At 36.1% G+C, this 21,688-nt stretch overlaps 1 protein-coding gene across 14 annotated transcripts in view; it reads left to right on the top strand.

The window, feature by feature from the left end:
* Ncor1 (nuclear receptor corepressor 1) overlaps positions 1-21,688 on the top strand; it is a 154,183-nt gene that overhangs the window by 62,043 nt on the left and 70,452 nt on the right. For 13 of the 14 annotated variants that reach the window (XM_019205709.2, XM_033762759.1, XM_010611539.3 and 10 more), the window contains 8 exons: positions 1,989-2,161; positions 3,410-3,500; positions 6,000-6,178; positions 7,431-7,485; positions 8,459-8,560; positions 12,867-12,991; positions 19,659-19,876; positions 21,376-21,438. In XM_019205709.2, coding sequence (XP_019061254.1) covers positions 1,989-2,161; positions 3,410-3,500; positions 6,000-6,178; positions 7,431-7,485; positions 8,459-8,560; positions 12,867-12,991; positions 19,659-19,876; positions 21,376-21,438 — 1,006 coding nt within the window. Of the gene's footprint in view, positions 1-1,988; positions 2,162-3,409; positions 3,501-5,999; positions 6,179-7,430; positions 7,486-8,458; positions 8,561-12,863; positions 12,992-19,658; positions 19,877-21,375; positions 21,439-21,688 lie in introns of all 14 variants that reach the window. The other variant, XM_019205696.2, reaches the window with a different exon arrangement.

Below are 21,688 nucleotides of genomic sequence, written 5' to 3'. Positions count from 1 at the left end.
TCCCTCATCTCCCTTTTTATTCCGGCTCCTCCCCCCCCTCACAATTCGTTTTTTTTTTTTTTTTTTTTTTTTTTGGTTTGTTTTTTTTTGTTTGTTTGGTACCTGGGCTTGAATTTGGGACCTTGTGCTTGCGAGGCAGGCGGCAGCACCACTGAGCTAAATCCCCGGCCCAGTATTCTTATTTTCATAATGTGGTCATTCTGATTTTACAGATAAATTATCGATACATTTAAATTTAGGTGTTTAATAAATCAACAAAACTTTAAAAAAATCCATATCAGAAATTAACTTTGTACCTTACATTTAATGACGTGACCGCTTAATAAATTATAAAGCTTAAGAGGGAGTAAGTTTTATTTGTATGAAATTTGCTGCTTTACTCCTTACATACTACTGTCTTAAATTACTGGCTCTGAAATTTTGTATTGCTGAGAACACATAAATATTAAGAAATTGGTTCATAAATTGTACCCCCCACCCTCCCCTTCAGTTGTTTTATGTTAATTGTGGTACTTGCTAAATTAGCTCTCTGGTGATGCAAACAGAGGAACAGACTTTTTCACACTTCATTAAGTCATTATAAAGTTCATTGAGTTGCTTAATAATATTTAAGAACTGTGTACTCTGGCCCATGTTATTCTGCAAAGATCAGTAAGACAGCCTTATATAGTATAGACCTTAAGAGAGATATGTCGGCAAGCAGGTACCCTATTGTGATCATACTGTGATCCTGCACATAACAGGTAACTGTTGAGAGCATGCAGTAACAGGGACATCTAATTCAGCTATGAATTGAAAAGAAATGTTACACAGGAAAACTAATTCTCTGCAAATTTGTATAAGCAGAGAGAACACGGCAAGTGAAATATAAGTATGGCAGGCTCAGCTGGCTGGAGCTTGGACTAAGCTGAAGGTGGGATGAGAAATGGGTCTGCTAAGGGAAGCCAGGGCTGATTTTACACTGCTTTGGAGGTCACCTAGTAGACTTTGAATCAGATACTAATGGTCCCTTGTAAGTTGTTGCACATAAGAGGTATAATGCTCAAGTTTGTATTAAGAATTTATAGCTAGCCGGACATTATGAATGCAGGGGACAGTTTTAAGAAGCCTGTATTTTTTTAACCTGGGTGAATGATGATGTTGGCTTGGATTAAGGAGTAGCAGTAGAGATTGAAAAAGGTCAAGAATGAAAAAGGCATGTAGGAGTTGAAAAAAGTGATTAGGAAGGAGTGTTATGTGAGTGTGAGGAAAAAGTATTTTTTTCCATTGCCTCTTTCCTGAGATAATCAATGTGTTTTCCTGAGACCCTCCTTGCTTTTCTCTGTCTATATATTGTCAGATTTGTACCAACTCTGTATCCATAATGAAAGGGGTTTTTTTCTCTGTTTAGAAAATGGGATGATAATTTGCTTATCTACATGCATTAATTCTTGATTTTATGTGTTTCACTGGATTTCTTTTTATGATAAAGTACAACGAATTTCTGCCTTTTCAACCTTGTTAAAAATGATTATTATAGCATTTACTTATAGTAGCAAATAAACTGCAACAACCAGAACCTCCAACAATAGAAGAACAGTTAAATGTGCGTATTTTTTCTTAATAGTTTAGAAGGATAACAATTAAATGCTCATATGATTGCCTCTGGGTGATTGGACAGATTATAAATTTTCTAATCCCTCCCCTCTTTGGACAATGAAGACATGTTATCAGAAAAACAAGAATAGTTGGCCAGCTAATAGTAATGAATCACCAATTAGTTTGTTAATTTGTGTAGTCCAAATGTTTAAGGCAAAATGTGCTCTTTATATTGATTTTGGTTAGGGAAAAGCTTCCCTTTTCTCTTTCAGATGAAGAACTGCTTTTCATTCACAATTGAGTCATAGGTTAAATGTCTTTCCAGCTTAACCTTAAGAAATAAAATTTAAAGTATTAGGATTTTCAGAATCACAGAGTTTAGTTATTAATTTGCTGCGGGTATTTAATAGGAACAAAAAATCTGCCAACGTTATGATCAGCTCATGGAAGCATGGGAGAAAAAAGTGGACAGAATAGAAAATAATCCCCGGAGGAAAGCTAAAGAAAGCAAAACAAGAGAGTACTATGAAAAACAGTTTCCAGAAATTCGAAAGCAGAGAGAACAGCAAGAAAGATTTCAGCGGTAAGTAGTTTGATGCATAAAAAATAAGTTGTGATGTTTTCCTTGAAATCCCACTTTTGCTGTTGCATAGTATTTATTATTTCCTGAATCTGGTCAAGAAAGTTAGTAAAGAACTTTTATATTGAGTATGGAATTTCATTACCAACTAGTAAAGATTATGACTTCGTAAATTTAATATTTATTGTGTGTAATCATTGAGTTGAATCTAAGTATAAGTGAATATTTTGAAATTAATTCTTAAGTTTTGAAAAAAATCAGTTCCTTGAGAAATGACTAGATCAGACTGTCTCTTAGTAATTAGCAAAATAATCAAAAGCACTAAACTTATTGCCAATTAATTAAGAATTTTTTTTCTGTTTTGGTAGGTGTAATAGTTTCTTATTTGTTTTTGTTTTTAGAGAACAGGTGTTTTGCAGATGTCTTAAAAACTTTATTTTTCTTCATTGTTTCATATAGGAGTCATATAAACCCCTTTATTTACAATTAAGATTTTGTGAGATATACTGGATGTATTTTTTTCCCTTGTTTTTAAAATGTTTAATGTATTTTTTCTAAGCCTGCTATCCAGTTTTCTAGAACACTGACAACAGTGCTAATTATAATAGACATGGCATCAATAACTTGTTTTTCCACAGCTAGGTCTACCATTTAGACTTGGATATTTAACCATTAATTCTCAGTTTTAGTATTTAAATTATTATTAATTTGATTAGGTTGACTCAGGCATATTACTTAAAAATATTTACTCAATACAGTGGATCCTTGACTTATGAACTCAATTCATTTGTGAGAGCTGATTGTAACTCAAGTTGATCAGTAAAAGGCTCAGGCTCTTCTACACAGCCTTCAAAGTCTGTCTCCTGCATACAGGCAGATCGCAGAGACATTGGCCCAGGATTCTCAATTAACCCCACATAGGAAAAGATGTTGTAATGTTCCCTCCAGAACTCTTCAAGGGTTAAACCGGTATCTGAGACCATCTGGAAAACACAAGTAACCAGCAGTTAGGTTGTAACTCAAGACTTTGTTCATAAGTTAAAACTAAAATTTCAGTCATAACCCAAGTTGTTTCTATATCAGGCCTGTAATAAGTAACTGAATGGGCCACTGTATAGTAGTTTAGGTTTCTTCTCTGACTTTTAGTTGGTTAAAAACCCTGTTCAAAAAGTAATCTATAGTAAATTTCATTGCGGTATCTTCTTTATAAAAGACCTTTAAATATGGTTATGATTTCTCCTTCATATTTAGAGTTGGGCAGAGAGGAGCTGGTCTTTCAGCCACCATTGCTAGGAGTGAGCATGAGATTTCTGAAATTATTGATGGTCTCTCTGAACAGGAGGTAAGAAAATAAATTGATTCAATTCAAGTATAATTGAATAATAAAGTATAATGATTAATATAATGATAGTAAAGTATAATGATTAATAAATTATTATTGGAGCATTTCGTATTCTTAATCCAGGGTTTACTTGTATGTAAATCAGGGGATTTGAAGTGCTGGGATTTGGATTATTCCAAAAACTATAACCAAATCATTGAAAGATTTTAAACAAGTAATTCAGGTGATGGATGATACGGTGTTTCACAAAGATGCCTTTGGCCACAGGGAAGCTTAGAGACCAATGAGAAACCTGTTATGATAAAAATACAGATCCAGCATCAGCATAGTGGTACATGCCTACAATCCCAGCACTCAGAGAGTCTGAGGTAGGAGGATTGCAAACTCAAGTCCACCCTGGACAATTCAGCGTGACTCTATATAAAAATAAAAAGTACAACATGGGCGGGGGATTTAGCTCAATGCTTCTGCTGCCTGCCTCCCAAGTGCAAGGTCCTGAGTTTGATCCCTGATACCAAAAAAATAAAAAGTTCAATAAGATGCAACACAGTGCAGAGGCTCCAGGTTCAATCCCCAATAACTTTACATTTATTTGTATTATATAATTATCTTTATGTTCAATAATTATATATGATCTCTTTGAGTATCGTCTTTATGAATGTAATTATGATACCTTTGGAGCTGTATTTACATTTCCTGTTCCTAATATGTAGTAGTATATTAGTAAATAAAGAGTAAAGTTTAATTCCTAATATTAGTCTTTTGTAAGCAAGTTCAAACCTGCCATTAAGGCTGGTCCAAAAGCCATCTCCTATTTATTGATTTAAGCTCATTTTGTTTTTATGCTATGGCTTTTCTTAAACTTCTCAAAATTCTGAGTCTCATTTATTTGTTGTAGTCATTCCCTTAAGTAATAATCAAAGATAATTATTACAGTCTTTCAAATAAATGCTAACTATAAGTGAATATGTAGTGCTCATTTCGGCAGCACATATATAAGTGAATATATAGATATTAGCTTCTAAGGGTAGAAATAAATTAAGTAAAATTCCTGCATGTATACTGTTTAGCACATTTAAAAGTAAAAGGCAAAAAAAAAAAGTGGCGGCTCACACCTGTCAAGAGGATCTAAAGTTCATTGCTAGACTGGGCAACTTAATGAGAACTTGTCTCAAAATAAATAGGGCTGAGGGTGTAGCTCAGTGGTGGAGTGCTTGCCTCATATGTTCAAGGGCTTGGGTTCAATCCCTGTTGCCATAAAAACAAAAACAAAAACCCTAAAAAGCAGTGTCTTGAATCCCTGTACTCCATCTTTTACTACTACTTAATTTGGCCAGTATTTTTTCTCTTTCTGTGGCTATTGGTGTAGGTTGTGGGATTAATTACATGTTTGTTTTTTGGAAAAGGTAAATTTTAGGGATATAGCTACTACTTAAAATTGCCTATGATAAGCGCTTTGTATATTATCACATTTAAGCCTTGAAAATTTTATGAAGGTAAAGGTTGTTGGAAATGAAATGAAAAAAGAAGGCACAGTATAGTTTAAAGAAGTTAGTTACCCAAGGTCTCAAACCAATAAGTAGTGGAACCAGATGTCCCACCCAGGCAGCCTGACCCTGGGATCCTGTGTTCTTTCTCATGTCTATATTCAGTCAGGTGTGTTCTTCCAACAGAAATAAACAACCTCCCTGTTAAGTGCTAGAATTTGTTCCAGGAATTGGGAATAAATACAGTGGTGAGTTAAACCATCAAGTTAATCAATCTCATGAAGTTAAATTCCAAGCAAGGAAGATAAAGATTTCTAATCAATTTGTACTTGTGTGTGTGTTGTGTGGTATTTGTTTAGACTGTGTGTGTGTGTGTGTGTGTGTGGTTTTTTTTTTTAGACAGGGTCTTACTATGTAGTTCAAGTTAGCCTTGAACTCATTGTGCAGTCCAGACTGGTGGCACTGCTCCTGTTTCAGTCTAAGTGGTGGGATTACAGGTGTGCTATACTATGCTTTAAAACTTAACCATTCATGCTATATTGCTTTTAAAATTGAATAATGAAAGTTAATGATTATAAATATCCTAAGTTAAACTTTGGAAAAAATAAGTTGTATATAGCCAGGTCTGATGGTGCACACCTTCTAAAACATTGTTGACACTAGTTTTAAATACTACTATATGATAATAAATGCTTTGTAAAGTCATTACTTTAATGAACTTGACATCATTTTGTATCTTCTAGGTCTGAAATATCTTCTTAAGTACCACGTTCATTTAAGTAAGGAGCTTTTTTAGGTTATAAGACAGATACGTAATCTCTGCATCTGTAATTAATTTAGTGAACATTAAGTATATGAGTAATTACTATATCTGAGGTGCTATGAGGTGTTACTATGTTAGGTGCTATTTCATTAAACAGTGTTTTTAAATGTCTTTAATGAGAGTTACTCTACTTCCTTTTAAAATTGTAGTTTAAATTTTATTATACGTAAACTGCCTTTTTTTTTCCAGAATAATGAGAAACAAATGCGACAGCTCTCTGTCATCCCACCTATGATGTTTGATGCAGAACAAAGACGAGTCAAATTCATTAACATGAATGGGCTCATGGAGGACCCTATGAAGGTTTATAAAGATAGGCAGTTCATGAATGTTTGGACTGACCACGAGAAGGAGATCTTTAAGGACAAGTAATTTAAATTTTAAATTATTCTCTGTTAGCAGATTGTATAAGTTCGTAAAAGTGTGTGGCATTTACTTGTAAACTGAACCGTTTCCTCAAAAACTTGGTCCCATTTTCACATTGGAATGGATATTATGAAAAGCAGAGAATATTAATCTTCCCATAAGTTTGTAGGTGGCAAAATAGGTAACAGATAAGAACTGGGTAAACAGAGTTGTTTTAAGAGAATTTCCCAGATTTGGAAGCTGTGCTGATCACTTTGGGGAGTTTTTTGTTTTTGTTTTTCTGACGTTACTGTGGGGTTAAACCCAGGGCCTTTGCACTGAGCTACATCCCAAACCCTTTTTGTTTTTTAATTGTGAGACATATGTTGCCTAGGTTGGGCTCAAACTTGTGATCATCCTGCCTCAGCCTTCCACCATGTTGGGATTATAGGCTTGTACCACCACACCTGGCTTGGGAGCTTTTTGAAAATACAAATTCTCAGGCCAGGGATTTAGCTCAGTGGTGATGTGCCTCCCTGGCAAGCTCAAGGTCCTGAGTTCAATTCTTGGTACTGGACAAAAATTTTTCTCTTCCTTAACATAGGCTAGCTTAATTAGTGCTTACTAGATGGTTCTCAGTATGCTACCCTTTAAAAGTCTCTAGGGCCAGGGATTTAGCTCAGTGGTTCCGCTGCCTGCTTTGCAAGCACAAGGTCCGAGTTCAATCCCTGGTACCAAAAAAAAAAAAAAAAGATTTCATCTCTTGCTAATTTGAGACCGGGGATTTAGCTCAGTAGTTCTGCCGCCTTTGTCACAAGCTCAAGGACCTGAGTTCAATCCCTGGTACCAATAAATAAATAAATAGATAATAAAATTTTAAAAAATAAATAAAAGTCTCTAATAGGGCTGGGGATTTAGCTCAGTAGTTCTGCCGCCTTTGTCACAAGCTCAAGGACCTGAGTTCAATCCCTGGTATCAATAAATAAATAAATAGATAATAAAATTTTAAAAAATAAATAAAAGTCTCTAATAGGGCTGGGGATTTAGCTCAGTGGTACAGCTGGCTGCCTTGTAAGTGCAAGGTCCCAAGTTCAATCCCTGGTACCAAGAAACAAAACAAAAAAAGTCTGTAATGATTCTGCAGATGTTACTCAGACTGACAGAGAGGAATCACTGGAAATTAGTCTACAGAATATTTCTTGCTCTGAGTTTTTCTTCTCCTTAAGTTATTAAAATGTTTGTGCATGTATATGTTTTTATTTATGTTTTACTCAGGTTTATCCAGCATCCTAAAAATTTTGGACTAATTGCATCATACTTAGAAAGAAAGGTAAGAAATAATTTGCGTTGAGATTATTTGTACATTTGTGATGTTACTTTGGAATTTTTGTGCTCTTAACAAGCAGCAATAGTTAAGTAGAACTTATTTTGCAAAAAAAAAAAACAATTAGAAAAGATTCTAATGTAACTATCATTTATATAAATAATATATGAAATGATAATTTAAATTATTTAAGTCCTTAGCACAGAACACAGAACTAATAATTTTCATAGTTGATGATAGATGACCTCATCTTATATTTTTCTAAAATTATATAACTTATAGTGCTTTTAAAAAGTAATTAAATTTCTAATTAAAATGTAGTAGTACTGATTTCAGATTTTTAAAATTGATTTTAGTGTTCTTTTTTTTATTTTCATTTTGAAGACCTTGTCTCAATGTGTTCCATGCTGGCCTTGAACTGACTAGGTAGCCCAGGTTGGCCTGCAATTCCAGGTGACCCTTCCTCAGCCTCCTGGTAACTGGGATTTCAGACATATGCTGTCACACCTGGCTGGCTTTAGTGGTCTTGAACAAAATATTTAAAAGGACATTTTGAATATTTACATATATGAGGCAAGAAACAGTTTCCTTACAGATTAATATTAAATAAAATATTTGAATGGTTCTTTGTATCTGTAAATGTCTATATAGTAATTGTGTATGTTTAGAGCTTGTACATGCCTTAAAATACTAGCCTTATATGCTTCTCTTTAATTTATATTTTGGGAATAACAGAACTTTAACGGGAAAATATTTTATTTAAATTTTTAAAAATTTTATTTAAGCTGGGCGTGGTGGCACACACCTGTAAGCCCAGCATTTGGGATGGTGAGGCAGGAGGATCGCTGTGAGTTCGAGAGCAGCCTGGGCTACATAGTGAGTTCCAGATCAGAGTCTCAACCACATAGTGAGATCATGTCTCCCCCCCAAAAAAAAAAAAAAATATTGAATTGTCAAAAATGAACTTTTTCCTTTACAGAGTGTTCCTGATTGTGTTTTATATTACTATTTAACCAAGAAAAATGAGAATTATAAAGCCTTAGTAAGAAGGAATTATGGGAAACGCAGAGGCAGAAACCAGGTGTGTTTCTTTACTGTATAAATCATGTTTGAAGGTTAATAGAAATAGCAAGACAAAAAAATGTTATAACAGGAGATTTGAACTTAATGTATATTTTAGTGGTTACTGTCTATTAGGATGTTATAAATATTATAGTTATTTTGAAATTTTTTATTTTTCGTATATTTCAAGTTACTAGTGTGATAAAATTGATGTGAAAAGTTTTCTATTTTCCTGTTATCTGAATCTGTATTTCAGCATTAATAATAATCATGTAATTAAAGCCCGGGATTTAGCTCATTGATGCCTCACCTGCCTCACAAGCACAAGTTCTAAGTTCTACCCCCTGTACAGAAAAAAAAAAAAATCATATAATTAACTATGAGATCCATCACACTGTACCGAATATAACGTCTTTAACCATTTCTTTTTGTCTGAGCAGTAGACAGGTAGGGTAAGGGAGAGGAAGATAGCTTGGTAACCAGCGTAAATGATTGTTTACTGAAGTGGTTGAAACCTGATTTGTTTCTTATTAACTTCATTTAAGGAGTTTAAATAGTTTAACTCTTAAAAAGTTTACCTAACAGGCAAATTTTCCACAAGTATGTTTTCACAGTTGCAATTCATTGCCTTCAGAACTTTGTCCCCCAGAATAACCGTCAGCAGCTATGTAGGTCATGTATGTAATTACCAGTGAGGCTGCTGCAGTGATGCTTTTATCTGCTGCTCTCCTCGTCCAGATAGAGAATGCACTGTGGACTTTTATTCCTGAGCTCTAATAACTGCTGCCTGCTGGCATCCGCAATCTCTTCCAATTTGCTGCACAGCTAAATTTTCATTGTATTGCATCTTAGTCTCTTTCTTCCCTTATGAGGCCTGGTCAGCAGATAGTTTTTTTTTTTTTACTTAGTTGTCTCTTCGGAGTCATAATAAAACCATGTTTTCTGGGTTTCTCCTACAGAATACTACTATCTCAAAAGATGTGCTTACATATTCTTTGGAAACAGTATTTCTAGGTTGAAAGAACTGTAGTTAGTATTTCATGAGGTAGCTGTGTGAAATGCTGCCAGAAGGTTGAGTAAGCTGAAACCCTTAAATATGCATTTTCAGTGGATTGGTGATGGGGAGGGGGGTACAAATAACATTATGCTGAGTTGAAAAAGATCATTAGAAGGTAAGGAAATGGCAATAGTATAGGTGTACTCTGTAAAAATTGTAAAAGGAAGTAGTGAAATGGCTTGGTAGGGCTAATGATCAGAAGGGAGAGAAAAGCACTTGCTTATACTCTATATCATAGAGACATAGATAATTGTAGAGCTCCATAAAGGTACATTGAGTGAAGAGGAGCAAATTGAATATTGGTAGTGAGATAGGAAGTACCATTCCGCCAGAGAGGGGAGTATTGCCAGAGCTTTTCTTCCTCTTCCCTCAAAGAAAGTGAGATCAGGGGCCAGGGATTTAGTGCAGTGGTACTGCGCCTGCCTCACAAGCGCAGGGTCCTGAGTTCAATCCCTGGTACCACGTACACACACACACGCACACACACACACACTCACACACTCAGAAAGTGAGATCAAAAGTCTGTCTTCCTTTAGCTAGAGATGCTGGGAATCTCTTAGACAGCACATTTTTAATAGATTTGTTATATTTATAACTATTGTTATTAGTTTTAGGAATTATGTGTTACATTTAAATTTTGTAGTACTACACAAGGTACTAAGGTAATAAGATTATACCCTATCTTTGCCAGCTGTGGAAAAAACTCCAGTGGGGAGGAGTCTCTTTCATTCTGACACACTTGTTTTCCGTCCGTCTGTTCTCTGCGATGTTGCAGTTTTCATTTTGGCATAGTTCCACATCATTGTTTTCCTCTCACATTCTTGTCCTCCATATCATTTTGCTAAGACCCTTAGCACTGCCCCAGAATATATTTGCAGGACTAAGATTTGCCACATCCACCTATATCTTGATGTGACCTTGTGTTATTTGCCCCCAGTAGGCTCAATTTGGTTTGATCAGCCCTTTCAGCAATTTAGTCCTGTACTCTTTAGCTTTTAATTTACCACCCTGAATATTTTCCCTGTAGTTTTGTATTTTTCTGGCTCTTTTACTGGTGATCTTGGAGAAGAACAAATTAAATAATGGGCTGAGACAATCATCTCAGACAAAAGAATCTTGTATCTTTTTTCTTTTCTTTTTATTGTACTGGGGATCGAACTCAAGACCTTGTGCTTGTGAGGCAGGTGCTGTACCACTGAGTAAATCCCCAGCCCTTGTCTCCATTTCTTAATTGTTTGTGTACTTCATTCCATTTATTTGTGTCAGAATGGATGGGCAACTTTTCAGAAATTAGGAGGTGTTAGTTTAAGGGTTTTTCTTTTGTATAACTGTCATTAAAGAAAAATCCAAGTGACAGGAAGACAAGCCATTGATCCTTTGAATAGAAGAATAATATCAGATTTCTCTGGCTGCTCTGTTGAGAATAGATTGTAAAGAGGCAAGAGAAGAAGTGAGACCAATTACGAGGTTATTATGAAAGTCCCAGTGGATTAAGACTCTAGTGGGGATTGATAAGGAATGGTCAGTTTTTGGTGTGTGTGTATGTATATATGTATGCATACTAAAATATGTATACATTTTTGTGGTATGCTAGACAAGTGCTCTACCACTGAGCTATTCATTCAGCCTCTGAATGTATATTTTTGAAGATGATGAAGGCAACAGGTTTTGCTGATGGATTTATTGTGGGGATGAGAAAAGGACAGTGATTAAGGATAAGATTTGGTTTTGGCTTATGAATTTGTCATTTGCTATGATAAGTTAGTTTTGTGTTGTCTGATGGAAGGAAGAAGTAAGAGGACAGATAGATTAATATCAGGCAAGCTTAACATTAGCTTGGATCAAATTGAAAGTTTGGAATGGGAGAGTAAAACTTTCAAAATAGCCAAAACAAAGGAATTGATGTTTGCCAAATCCAGTATATGTAGACGTCTACTATGATCAAACGATCAGCTAGGAGATTAATTAGATTGGATTCTTGTCCTTGGTAAGATGATAGCGTAGCAGAAATCAAGGAAGGTCAAGATAAAGTATTTTGAACTGAATCTTAGAGAGTATATAGAAGTTTACCAGGCAAGGAATGGAAGAGTGGGTGTTCCAGGCAAAGGCAAGAAAGTGCTAGGCATGTTTAGGTGAGTTCAGACCAGCAAAGAAGAGTATGTGAAGGATGAATTGGAAGGAAGTATTCACAGGTGAGTAGGCTTTGCTATATGGTGACCTGTAGGTCTCTTCTCATTAAGTTGTGCAGTCTTAATTTCTCAGTTAAAACAAGATAGTTCACAGTGCACACTGAATTTCATCTTTTTCTTTTAAAACCATACCTTTAGCAAACATGACATCAAAGATAGCAAGGTCCCTAATTTGACTGACCATTCACTATCCTCATTGTTCTTTTTGGGGGGCTTTGTTCATATATACATTTATATGGTTGTAATGTCAGAATAGAAATATTTTGAGTGTTTTGTTCATTTCACTTTACTATCGCTTTAATATTTTTCCATATTACTTCAGTCTTCATAATGATCCCAGCTGCCAACCATTTCATTACATGGATATTCCTCCCAAAAATATAAAAGCGTAGCAATGTTTCTTGTAGCATCATCTATAATGAAAAGTTTGAAACATGTTAACAAGTGTCTTATGTTAGGAGGCTAGTTTAAAAATGTGTGTGGTTTATCAAATTTAAAGGTAGAGGTCCTGGGATTTAGCTCAGTGGTTCTGCCACCTGCCTCGAAAGCTCAAGGTCCTGAGTTGGATCCCTGGTACAAAAAAAAAAAAAAAAAAAATTAAAGGTAGAATTGGAGTGCTTGTATGATAAAAGTAGATAGAAATTACCAAAAGAGAGCACCAATTTTATATTTCCAAGTATTTTTCACCTGTCTGATAGGTCTAAATGCTATCAGAGAAAAACACCTTTTAAGCACTATATTTAAAAGTACTGAAGTGCGGTGTGGTGGCACACACCTATAAGTTCAGTACTCGGGAGGCTGAGGCAGGAGGATCACCGAGAGTTGAGGCCAGCCTGGGCTACATAGTGAGTTCAGGGCCAATCTAAACTACAAAGGGAGCCCCTGCCTCAAAAACAAAGACAAACAAACAACAAAAAAAGTACTGGCTGTCCAGTACCTTAATGCATAACCACCAGTTACATTGTAAATGATTAACATCTGATCATTTTGGAATTTGGATTGGTATTATAATTTATTACCACAAATTGAGAAGTGTTTTTGTTTCCTTTATATCTCAAAATGATGGTTCATTCTAGCAGCAAATTGCCCGACCCTCACAAGAAGAAAAAGTAGAAGAAAAGGAAGAAGATAAAACAGAAAAAACAGACAAAAAAGAAGAGGAAAAGAAAGATGAAGAAGAAAAGGATGAGAAAGAGGACTCTAAGTGAGTTAAATAATTGAAATTAAGTCAAATGTTATAGTTATTTTTAAATAATGGAGCTGAATTTGTTGAAGGTGTGAAAAATTAGACAAAGGAATCAGTATGGAACATATATTTTCACCATCTGATAGTTATTTATCATGATTAAGAAGTGGAGTGTTCCAGCACATATAATTGCTGCTATAATTTAAGAATTTATTTTCTAGGGACAGGTTACTACTTTCAGAGAGGTGGGTTATAGTACTATTCAACACCAAGATATTTTTTATAATTTGATCTTTGATTTGGAAGATTCCCTAGCCCCTTTGTAGCCAGAGACAGTATGCATCTGAGACTTAAAAAAATGCTGAGAAAGAAATAATTTTCACTGATATATTACAGGTTAAAAAAAATTTTTATCATGTAGAATTCCTGATTTTTTTTGCTGATGTTACTGTTTTTGTGATTATGAAATAATTCTTGTGTTTATAGAAAATCTGAAAAAGCAAGAAATATAATGAAAACTATCCCATCATTTTGTCAGTCACAGTCAGGTATCTTGATGCTTTTGTGCACAGTGAGAAGCAAGGTGGCATGGAAGCCTCACTGGCTATTTGGCAGGTTTCCTTCCCTCTTCCCTTCCCAGTGGTAGAATGATGAGCTTCAAGGCCCCCACATAGAGCCCGAGAAGATTCTTTTATGAAGGATTGGAGGTTAGCAATGGGGATATTTCAAAAGCTAAGCAGAAAACAGCATAGAAGGAAGAATTATCTACAGTTGTAGCAAAAAAATTCAGTATGGTGGAAACTGAGAAAAGAACATTTCATTTTTCAGTTTGTAAGTCATTGGTAACTTTTGACAAACTTTGGTTTTTTTTTGGTACTGGGGATCAAACTCAAGTCCTTGAACTTGCAAGGCAGGCGGCAGAACCACTGAGCTAAATCCTCTGCCAAACTTTTTATTTTTGACTATGCTGCGTATCAAGTTGACACAATACCTTTAACAGGAAGCTATAAAATAGAAGCCAGTTAATAAGGAGTAAAGAAGCAAAGCAGAAGAAATACACTGTACCTTTAATTTAGAGCTGAAGGGGAAGGAATTATTCTTGAAAACATTTGGGAGAAATAAAATCTGTAATTTGGTAGACCACAATAGGTCTTTACTTGAAGTAGATAAATCTTGAAAATAATCAGCATGTTCCATTAAGCAAGAATAATTGAATCTTTTGAGTGTTACCAGCTGTTCATTTGCAAAAGTATCTTAAGTACCTTATTTCTAGATGTAACCACCATAAAAAATAAATACTACAGAGAATTTTTTTTTTTTGGTACCAGGGAACAAACTCCGTCCTTTGAGCTTTAGAGGCAGACTGTTAAGTACCTTATTTCTAGATGTAACCACCATAAAAAATAAATACTACAGAGAATTTTTTTTTTTGGTACCAGGGAACAAACTCCGTCCTTTGAGCTTTAGAGGCAGACTATAGAACCACTGAGCTAAATCCCCGGCCCTATTTTATAATAGATTTTATTTAATTTTATTCCTTTCCCTCTTCAAGCTTCTTCCCCTCTATATACAGAAGTTTTGTTTCCTTCTATTTTCACCTTTTTCTTGTCCCTTCCTTCCCTTCCCCTTCCCTTCTCCCTTGTTCCCTTCCCCATTTGAACACTTTCTACTAGATTAATAGTTTCTTGCTTTTTTTTGTTTTTTTTGGTGGTACCAAAGATCAAACTCAGAACCTTGCACTTGCAAGGCAGGAGCAGTGCCACTGAGCTCAGTCCCTGGCCCAGTCCCTTGCTATTTTTAAGAAATCTCTCTTTTCATGATTGCTAGCCGCAGTCCTTTCTTGTATATCTGATATTTTGTCCTCATATTGGGTCATTCTGCTGTTTATACTTGCAATGGAATTTTAATCACCTGGGCATCTGTTTGAATCTGTTTCATGGATTCCATTTCTTTCCTGTGTTCAGCACTCATGTTTTTCTATTATGTTCCTGATTTTTTTCTATCATGTCCCTCTATTTTATTATCTGTATCTTTTGTTATGTTCACCATCTCTGTAGTTATGTGGGAAGGTATTTTTGCTTTGATTTTTTTTCTAGAGCCTTAGTCAGCTGCTTTGTTACTTCTGCTGTACAACTTCAGAGAGTCCAGGTTGTTGGCTTTCTGATCGTTCCACTTCATTGCCCCTGGGATTTCACATTGGTGAGCTGAAAGTCTGTGGGGGTTGCATCTTATTTAAGTGTCTTATTTTCTATTTTTTTTTCAGATGTATATTCTTTATTAAAGATGTAAAGGCAAGGGCTGGGGATTTATCTCAGTGGTTCTGCCACCTGCCTTGCAAGCACAAGGACTCATGTTCTGGTACCAAGAAAAAAAGGCATTTCATTAATTTTGTAAGCCTATAAAAATGTTAATGTTGACTAAAATTATAGTGGGCTCTTTTTTATTCATTAAGTTTATTGATAAATTTTTGGTATACAATATGATGACATTCATCATTGGGAATTTGTACCTTTACATTATATATCTTGTTTCTTATTTTTTTCCCCATTCCCTTGCCCTCCCTTCAACCCCTCTACTCTTCCCTATTTACAAAGACTATTTCTGTTTTTTCCCTTTCTCATATTTTTTCCTTTCCTTTATTTTCTTTTCCCTACCCTTCCCACTTCCCCATCCCCTTCCCCTTTGGCCTTTTCTTCCTATTTCACCAAATCTATTATACATTTTGATCCTCATTTACACTTTCAGTTTCTTACACCAGAGAAACGGTGTGGTATTTACGTATGTGCATCCTATTTATTGCAGTTAGGAATGTGGCCTCAATGTGCATCCATTTAGCTATAAATATCTCTAGTTTGTCATTCTTTATGGATGAGCAGTATTCCATTTTATAAAATAATCCATATATTCTTTATGTAGTCACCAGTTGATGGGCATTTGGGCTGTTTCCAAGGCTGAGCTATTACAAACTGTGTTGCTATAAAATGGGTGTGCATATATCGCTGTGGTATGATGTGTTTAATTCTTTTGAGAAGATACCCAGCAGGACAATAGCTGGTCAAATGGAACTTCAAATCCTAGTTTTTTGAGGTATCACCATACTGATTTCCATAGTGGTTGCACCAGTCTACACTCCCACCAACAGTGGAAAAGGGTTCCTTTTTCTCTACATCCCTGTTAGCATTTACTAATTATTTCTTTTTAATTTAATTTAATTTTTTTGGTACCAGGGATCGAACTTGGGCCCTCGTGCTTGCACGGCAGGTGACAGAACCACTGAGCCAAATCCCTGGCCCTGTTACTGATTTCTAGATAACAGCCATTCTTTCTGGAGTGAGGTGGAATCTCAGTGTTGTTTTCATTTGCATCTCTCAGATAACCAGTGATGTGGAACCTTTTTTCATTTGTTTATTTGCTATTTCTACTTCTTTGTCTGAGAAATGTCTTCATTTTAAGTGCCCATTTATGGGTTGTGTCTTTAAATTTGAGAGGCCTGATTTTTTAAAAGTTCTTCATACATTCTAGATAGTAGAACTTTGTGTGAGGAAGAGCTGGTAAAAATTTTTTCCCACTCTTCACTCTGTTGTCTCTTCACTCTGTTGATGGTTTCTCTTGCTGTGCAGAAGCTTTTTAATAAGATGAGATCCCAGGCCAGTCTCCCTGATGAACATAGATACAAAATCCTTAATAAGATACTGGCAAACAAAATGAAAAAGATCATCAAGAAGATCATATACTCTAACCAAGTGGGATTCAACCCAGGGATGCAGGGATGGTACAACATATGCAAATCAATAAATGTAATACACTATATTAATAGAATCAAGGACAAAAACCATATCATCATCTTAATAGATGTAGAAAACCCTGCAAGAAATTGGGATAGTGTTTATTCTATCCTGATTTTCTATAATTTGATTTGAGTTAATGCCTGTAAATTGCTTATGGCAAGTAGCTTTATTTCCAGTATTCCAAACCATTAGCAAATAACTAGTTCTCAGAAGTGTTTTCCAGGTGTAACTAGCTTTTGGCTTTGAGTCAGTTGCAGGATCCTACCTCTTCACTTTATGGAGGATGAGAAGTTTCTGCCTATTTGGCCCAGCTGTTAGTTCTTTGGCACTGCCCTATAAGTTTTTAAAGACCTTTAGATAATTTCATTCTTGGTATACAAGGAAGAACAACTGATTAGCACAATTATATCACCTTGGCTAAAGTAGTACAATCAGCAATAACAATAGCATCAAATACAGCCTAGAAAATGACAAATTTAACCCTTAATATAGCATTTTTACCCTCAGAGGATAAGATTTAAAAGGGGCTAGGGGTAAAAAACAGAAATAGAAGAATAGATAAGAAGCAGGGATGGTGGATAAACTTTAGGAAACTGGTGAAAAGGACAGGTGGCAAACAAAAGGAAAAAAGAACAGAACAGTAACAAAAAACTAGAAACTGTGTTTAGACAATCAAGAATACACAAAAGAAGATGGGGACAAAACGAAAAAGATTGAAAAACCCCAAAACATCCAAGGTATGTCTCTGCTGTCACTGTTAGGCATGGTGGCAGACAAGAGTTCAGAGAGTGAAATTGATTAATCCCAGCAAGCTAGCCGCAGTTTCACAGGGTAGTGGATAATCTAAGTTGGCCTGCCCCTTTAGTCCCTCTGAAGTTCAGGCTGGTTTCTTGCTTATGAGACTGGAGTGGGATTCCTTGAGAGACTACACAGTCTGTATGTCTCCTGTCAACTTGAACTCTACTCCCTCACCTCCTAATTCCTTGAACTTGGCACATGCACTGAGGCACTGGGAGCCACTAGATGGAGAATGCCCATAGCTGTTCTGACTTCAGAGCTCAGTTGGCACCTCTCCAAGATGGCTACCAGCCAGTCACCCTCTGCTGGGTTAGGTCTGAACCTGGGTAACTCGCCAGCTGCTTCAGCCCAGTGTGTCCACTGCTCTGTTCCACTGGTGTGTTGCTCTGTGGAGGCCTCGGGTCATCAGTATTCACTGTGGGTCTGCAGGTTCAGCTTGCCATTCCCTTGTGGAGCGTGCAGGCTCTGGGAGAGAGTGCTACTTGGTACTTCCCTCCTCTTAGTTTAAGTCTATCTCTTTACTCCCTGTAGACTTCAGTTCTCTCCTCAGATCCTTCCTGGGCCCCAAGAACTGCTTCCTTCCTCTCTTTCCTCCTTGAGCTGATGTATCCAGTATTAGAACACCAAATTTTGGAGAGTCCAGAGAATGATTTTCTAGTATTTCTTGTACTACCATTATTATTGTTGTTGTTGTTGTTTTGGTACCTGGGACTGAACTCGGGTCCTTGCACTTTTGAGGCAGGCAGTGATGCCACTAAGCTAAATCCCTGGCCCCTACTACCATTATTATTATTTGGGGGGGGTACTGGGGATCAAAGTTTTGTAGCACCACAAAACTAAATCCCCAGCCCACCATTATTATTAATAGTGACTACCATTTATTGAGTTTTCCCTAAGCACCTGAAATGATGCTAAGTATTTTACAGGCTGAGAAATTTAGCGTTAATAATAGCAAACCTGTATGTCCTGGCACTGTTGTAGGCACTTTATATAAAATTAACTCCTTTATTTCTCACAGCAGCTCTGTGAAATATACTATCATTATCCTAATTTTACAGATGAGGAATTTGAAGCTCATTGAGTTGAGGTACCTTTGCCAAGGTCACCTTTAGTAAATCAGAGTGCTGGTACAGACCCAGGCAGCCTGGTCCCGGAGATCATTCTCTTAACTACAAATCCATACTGCCTTGTTTGTCCATAATCACCCTTGGAGGGGTTTCAGAATATTGAGTTTTTTAAAAACAGTATTGTGGAGGGCTGGGGATGTAGCTCAGCGGTGCAGTGCAATTCCCATTACCAAAAAAAAGCAGGGGGCGGGGGGAACCTGTGGATGATTATTGCAGCGTAGGCACCTGTGAGGAAGATCATTTGCTTCAACTTCATTTCACGACATTGTAGAGCAAAGGCAAGAAACCTGGGACACTGGCTTTTGGTGTAGTCCACTGCCTCTGGATTGCAAGTTTAATGGGCCTTTTGGTGTTCTTTGTGATTTCCTCTTGGAATATTCTGAGTGTTAAGTTACTTGATTAGAAATGTGGTTATATTTTAACTTGATTAATACATAATTTCAGTATTTTGAAATATCTTAATATTAGCCACGTGTGGTGGCACTTGCCTACAGTCCAGGGTGTTATGCAGTCCAGCTACTCTAGTGGTGTAGGCACTAGGATTGCAAATTTGAGGCCAGCTTACTGAATGTTGTTTAAAACAACAAAACAAAACAGAAAAATACCCCAAAGGGGCTGAAGGTGTAGCTTAGCACTCCTTGGGTTCAATCTCCAATACTGCATTCCCCCAAGCAAAAATAATTAATCCACTCAAAACTATTCTAGATTATGGCATGAGAGAAATTTCCACTAAAATTTTTGTAATTAAGGGACTTGGTGGATTTATTCATTTTTTACTTGAAGCATGTTCAGAACCACAATTTTCTTGATTTATTTATACTTTTGTTAGTAGTGTACAACTGTTAGTGTGTAGCACATGTTTACATTCCTTGTGGGAAATTGGTACTTATCTATAACATATCTTAATTTCTGTATATATATTTTTAATTCCTGTATACATCCTTAGACATTTTTATTTGCTTTTTTTTCCAGAGAAAATACCAAGGAAAAGGACAAGACAGAAGGTACAACAGAGGAAACTGAAGAGAGAGAGCAGGCCACACCCAGGGGGCGAAAGACTGCCAATAGTCAGGGACGTCGGAAGGGCCGAATCACCAGATCCATGACAAATGAAGCTGCAGCTGCCAGTGCTGCGGCAGCAGCAGCCACTGAAGAGCCCCCACCACCTCTGCCGCCACCACCAGAGCCTAGTAAGTGGGAAGAGTTCAGAATGAACAGGCTGTAATTTCCTTTGGGATTTTTTTTCAATGCTAGAATAGGACAGAGACCTCTAATATTGACAACATGGAGGTATTTCTGAATTCTGGTCTTTAAATTTTAAAATTTGAACATCAAATCTTTTGAAAAAGAACATCAGCCTCAATCTTGCTACCCTATTGAGCTATTTTTTTTTTAAATCTTGCTATAATCTTAGTATGCATACCACTTTGTTTTCTGATGTTTCTACTTGGTATATATCACAAATATTTTCTAACTTCTAAGTAATCTCCGTTTTGAGTTTTTAAAATGGCTATGTGATGACTTATTTAAACATTTCCCAATTACTGATGAAGGGTCAAGCTGTCCTCTTCCTTTAAGATATCACTACAATGAAAAAAAATATATGCACATAGCATTTTCTTTGGGTTGCTGTTTTTTACAGAATGAAATTCTTAGTCAAAGGTTTACTGGGCATAAGAATCCACATATGTTTTTCTCTCTTAGGAAGTACTATTTCATTACTGTTTAAAAGGATTCTGTTAATATTAAAGTACCACCATAAGTAGTTTCGGTTGCACTAGTTTTATCATAACGTGAAGTATGAAAGACACGCTGTGTAAGAATGACCAGAATGATATGAAGGAATTAAGCAGGGGTTGAAAGATAAGCTTGGGAAAGAACATGATGGTTCTCGTTTCAGCTGTATCTTGATTTGCCTACAAAGGAGAGACCTTGCAAAGATTTCAAAGTAGAGGACTGCTCTGAGTAGACTTGTGCTTTAGAAAGATAACTTTGATATTTTAGGTAGTTTAGATATTTTTGATAGTTTAGAAAAGCTAAGCACTAGAAGCAAGAGGGACATTGTGTATATGGAGGGGATGGATTCAGCAGATTAGAGTTGATACATGTTAACTGGATGATTTGTAAATGACAAGGAGAATTCAAAAAATCAGTCTAGGAGGCTTAATAATTCAGGTGACTGGTTGGTGGTAGAGAAAGGCCCTATTGCAAGAGTATACCTCAGACTTGATATTTTCAGGTCTTTTCCAATAAAGCAAAATCATAGTACATAATCCATCGGTGCCTACTGGATGCCAGACACTGAGGAATGAATGAAGTGAGTTTAGAGGAGAGGAGAGGGGACTATGTCTGGACAGGAAGGAAGAGGGTTGTTTTTACTTTCATACTTTAGGAGACAAAGAATGGAGATCTGCAAGGTGGGAAGGCACTGGTTGAAGCAGGACTTTCTCAAAGTAAGCTAAAGGTTTTCAAACATGTAGATGTGGATGGAGCTTTTGACAACATTGAGAAATGTGAGACTTCTGTGTCAACTTGGTGGAGGAGACTTCAGATCATCCAATTTCCATAGTTTATTTCACTAAATGCTTTAAACACACTTTATATCAGACAAACAAGCTATTTATGTGTTCGTCTCAATGAAGGATTTAACTTTGTTTCTGCTTGATTGGGTTTTCTCTTTTTATTTCAGTTTCCACAGAGCCTGTTGAGACCTCTCGATGGACAGAAGAAGAAATGGAAGTTGCTAAAAAAGGTAAATTATGGTGCTATAGATTGGACTTTCTAGGATTTGTTTTTGTTTTCTTAAAAAGAATGATTAGTGATGAATGATAAGGAACTATTTTTTAATTAAAAAATATAAAAATGTTCTTTCAAAAAGGTAACTAGAACTGAGAAGCGAATTTGAGAATTTTTGATGTTATGATACCCAATAGGTACTACTTCTTTTGAAAGTTTTAAGTTTTTGTTTTTGTTGTTTTTTTTTTTGTACCAGGGATCGAACT

The sequence above is a fragment of the Fukomys damarensis genome, unplaced genomic scaffold (genome assembly GCF_012274545.1).
Source record: "Fukomys damarensis isolate Sample0158 unplaced genomic scaffold, DMR_v1.0_HiC HiC_scaffold_13, whole genome shotgun sequence".
NCBI classification, from domain to species: Eukaryota; Metazoa; Chordata; class Mammalia; order Rodentia; family Bathyergidae; genus Fukomys; species Fukomys damarensis.
The sequence above is the reverse complement of the archived record's forward strand: the minus strand, read 5'-3'. Positions and strand labels throughout refer to the sequence as shown.